General features: G+C 37.3%; 1 protein-coding gene across 1 annotated transcript; it reads left to right on the forward strand.

The window, feature by feature from the left end:
- Window positions 1-2643: 2643 nt before the first annotated feature.
- LOC141397102 (uncharacterized) lies at window positions 2644-3687 on the forward strand. Its single transcript, XM_073973022.1, has one exon. It carries the CDS (start codon window positions 2644-2646, stop codon window positions 3685-3687), a length of 1044 nt encoding a protein of 347 aa, XP_073829123.1.
- Window positions 3688-4103: the final 416 nt, after the last annotated feature.

Below are 4103 nucleotides of genomic sequence, written 5' to 3' on the forward strand. Positions count from 1 at the left end.
ATTTTGTGATATAGTATGAATATGAGTTGTTTGCAAGGACATTTTGGTAAGGGAGTCGAAAGTCAGTTTTGTTATTAAAAAAAATCGTAAGGGTTAAATCAAGGATAAGATAAAAAATCGAACCCTTTCATAATACTAATGATAACCTCTGCCTCTGTTAGCAGGTTTTGCATTTCCCATACCTTTATAAATAAACATAAATCCATTTTCTTTTTTAATTTTTACTCTCCCACAGGTGGTTGTCATGCCATTTTCTAATAAAAAAATTATTTATTCTAAAATCAAATTAAAACAGAAAAAAAACTCAAAAACTAAATGTTGTCTCCATAGTTACGTTTGGAATTTCATATGCTTTAGGCAACAAAATGTTTATAATGTAAAAATACAAAATTCTATCAAATACAGCTGCTGTGTACACACAGACAGACGGACATCCAATTATGCGAATTGTTGTAGAGCTTAAAGTTCATTTTTAATTCCCAAAGCAAATTAAATGGAAAAACTGTTGGACATTTGTTGTTGGGAAAATTAGACACCACATAATGTGGTATAAGTTTGTAATCGCTGCAATATTTTGGGATTTGTCAAATATGTTTTTAAAGAATATTTTTCCAAGGACCATAAACACAAAACGTTTGAATATTAAAAAATATAACTTTTTAGACCCTCACAAACTATATACATATGTTCATAATCAGCGTCCATTTCTACATTGATATAGTCATGTTCGACCATCTGTCCATTGGTGGCAATCACTCTAGCGTCCGAACAGATTGAAGTAAGTGGATAAAATTTTGGTAAAATCTATCCACGTTTTAGTGTAGCCCCCATACAAAGTGAAGCGTCGATGTTTTAATGAATTTTGAAGATTTTTTTTCCCACCTGCCATCGAATTGGTTGTAATTTCATATTTTGTGCTTTCAGAGGCTAACAAAAATGTCTACCAAAAATTTTTTGTATAGGTCCACGTTTTGGTATAGCCCACATATCGTCGGTGTCATGCTTAAGTGTTCCATACACCATTTTCACGTTTTGAGAGAATAAAATATTTATATTTTTGATTTGAATCATTAATAATGGTACATAGAATATATTTGCAAAAATATAGATAATTATCTGCTGGAATATAAAAGTTATTGAACATTTTTTAACAATAGAAATTTTGTCGTTTTGTTCCATATCCACACTTATGACACAAATATAAAACATTGTTAATCATATGGAACAAAGTGTCAAAAAATTCCACTCTTTGACTTGATAAATTTAAAAACTTCTAAATAGAAAATTAATGTTCTGACTTTTGAAATGTGTTTTTAAACTTGCAAGTTACTAAAATTCAAATTTTATACCTGAGAAAGACTTAAACTAGAGCAGATATGGAAAAGCAGATCGAAAAATTCAGAACGAGCATACGCGAAACCTATAGAAACCACGTATATCTCAAAAAGCTAAGAACAATCCACAACGTGGGAAGTCAACGATGGAGGAGTAATATCGAGATACTACTACTACGGCGGAGGAACTGACCACACCACTACAATTAGCGTCTGTACTCCAGGAGGAGCGGCTTGTGGATCTAACAGCGGGCGTCGGTCTTGCATCAAGTGGCTCGCTATATAAACGGGCACCAATGTAAGCCAGGATGGTGGCTAAAAAAAAAACTGGCAGCCCCGGTACCATCATAGGAATCAGTGGTCTAATCAATCGCTTGCCCGAAACTTACACGATTAATGAAACAATTACAAGAAATATATAAACGACACCCCAAACACCGATGACAACTTTTGGAACACGGAACAGGATAAGAATTGGACAATGGAACGTCAGGACGTTAAGAGAATCTTCAAAACTCGCCCAAGTGGAGAAGCAGATGCTGGAGCTTAAAATCGAAATCCTTGGGATAAGCGAAATGCGGTGGTGTGGAGATGGAGAAATGCCATCGGCCAATGGAAATATGGTTATCTATAGTGGGAAAGCGGACAAGAGTGAAAGCGGAGTGGGCTTCATAATTTCGAAAAAAATGAGAAAGTCCCTTCACTCATACAAAGCTGTTTCAGATAGAATAATAACAGCCCGCTTCTACAGCAACATTCGAAAATATGTCACAATTATTCAATGCTACGCGCCCACGGAAGATTCAGACGACTCAGTGAAGGATGCATTCTACGAACAACTTACAGCAATAATAATCTCTATACCATCCAGAGACGTGCTGATACTGACTGGTGACTTTAACGCCAAAATAGGATGCTCAAACCTCGGTCTTGCTCATATAATGGGAAAGCACGGCATAGGCACAAGAAACAATAACGGTGATCGCTTTGTAGAACTTTGTCAGAAATTTCAAATGGCAATAGGTGGTTCCTTATTTCCACACAAACTAATACACAAATATACATGGACATCGCCACGCGGAACCAAATAGACCACGTATGTATACGACGGAAATGGAGAAGTTCACTGATCGATGTGCGAAATAAACGCAGTGCAGATATTGACAGCCACCACGAGCTAGTGGTAGCAACACTTAAAATAAAACTAAAGAACGCACTTAAAAAAAATAGAGAGCGGACACAAAAGCGGCTTGACGTCGGAAAATTAAAAAACAACGGGAAGAGTATGGAGGTAGCAAACCAATTAAGGATGCAAGCACAATCCAACATTACAAGATCATGGGAAGATACATGTCATACGCTCAAAACCATTGCGAAAAACCACATAGGATACGAAGAGAAAACAGAACGAAAAGAATGGATTTCCGACAACACTTGGAATTTGATCAAAGAAAGGAATGGCTTAAAACAGAAATCAACACAAAACCCGTGGTATATGGAGCAGTATAAAGCTACTGCAAAACTTGTAAAACGCTCAGCTCGTAATGACAAAAGACAATATGCGGAGAAAATGGCCCGAGAAGCAGAGGCAGCGGCTGGAGCAAATAACATGAAAGACCTTTATAAAGTTATAAGTCGCATGACAAATCAGTCATCAAACTATGCCCAAGCTGTTAAAGACATCGACGGAAAACTATTAACCAATGTAGATCAACAAATAAATCGGTGGAAACAACACTTTGAATCAATCAGCAACATTTTTGAAGAGAACGATGTTCAAAGCGACCAAAATATGGAAACAAATCAGAACGATGATGAAACCATTGACGCGGACCCTCCAAATATAGCTGAAATTGCAACAGCTATAAACAAACTCAAAAAGAATAAGGCTCCAGGAGAGGACGGTATACCACCAGAACTGTTACAAGTGGATGCTACGCTATCAGCAACAATTATACACCCGCACATTCTAGAAGCATGGGAAAACGAGACACTACCAGAAACCTGGACGAAAGGTACCATAATAAAGTTACCCAAAAAAGACGACCTAAAGGTTTGCGATAATTGGCGCGGGATAACTTTGCTTAACACTGTCTATAAAATCATAGCGACTATAATAAACGATAGACTGCAGAGCATTGAAAAATCATTACGTGATGAACAAGCCGGATTCCGCCCACATCGAAGCTGCGTAGATCAGACGAACACCCTAAGAGTCATTATAGAACAGTCCTTGGAATGGAGAACTCCACTTTATTTGGTATTTGTGGACTTCCGTAAAGCGTTCGACTCCATCCATTTGGTCAGCATTAAAAATGAAACGCGTGCCCCAAAAAATTATACAAATAATTAAGGCGATGTACAGCAACACAACCCTGCAAGTAAAACATTGCGGAACGTTGAGCGATCCATTCACTACAAACGCGGGGGTGAAAAAAGGATGCCCCCTGTCTCCACTGTTATTCGCAATTGTACTAGACGTGGTTATGGATAAAATATGCTCTAAGAAGAGAGGAATAGTTTGGACTTTCCACCGCCATCTGGAAGATCTTGATTATGCTGACGACATTCGTCTCATGTCGCACAAGTTCAACGACATGCAAGACAAATTAAATGACCTCGTTTTTCATGCTAAAGAAGTTGGCCTAGAAATTAATATAAAAAAGTCACAAGCAATGCGTATAAATAACACATCGGTCAACCAACTAAAAATATATAATCAACCATTAGAGTATGTCAATTCATTTTGCTATCTTGGGTGCTTCATGA

This window comes from Musca autumnalis, unplaced genomic scaffold (assembly GCF_047663935.1).
Source record: "Musca autumnalis isolate F117 unplaced genomic scaffold, ASM4766393v1 scaffold_3, whole genome shotgun sequence".
Classification (NCBI taxonomy): Eukaryota; Metazoa; Arthropoda; class Insecta; order Diptera; family Muscidae; genus Musca; species Musca autumnalis.

Bases quoted from the DNA above. Each gene is read 5' to 3' on its own strand.
- LOC141397102 (XM_073973022.1), top strand. From the start codon at position 2,644: ATGCAAGCACAATCCAACATTACAAGATCATGGGAAGATACATGTCAT.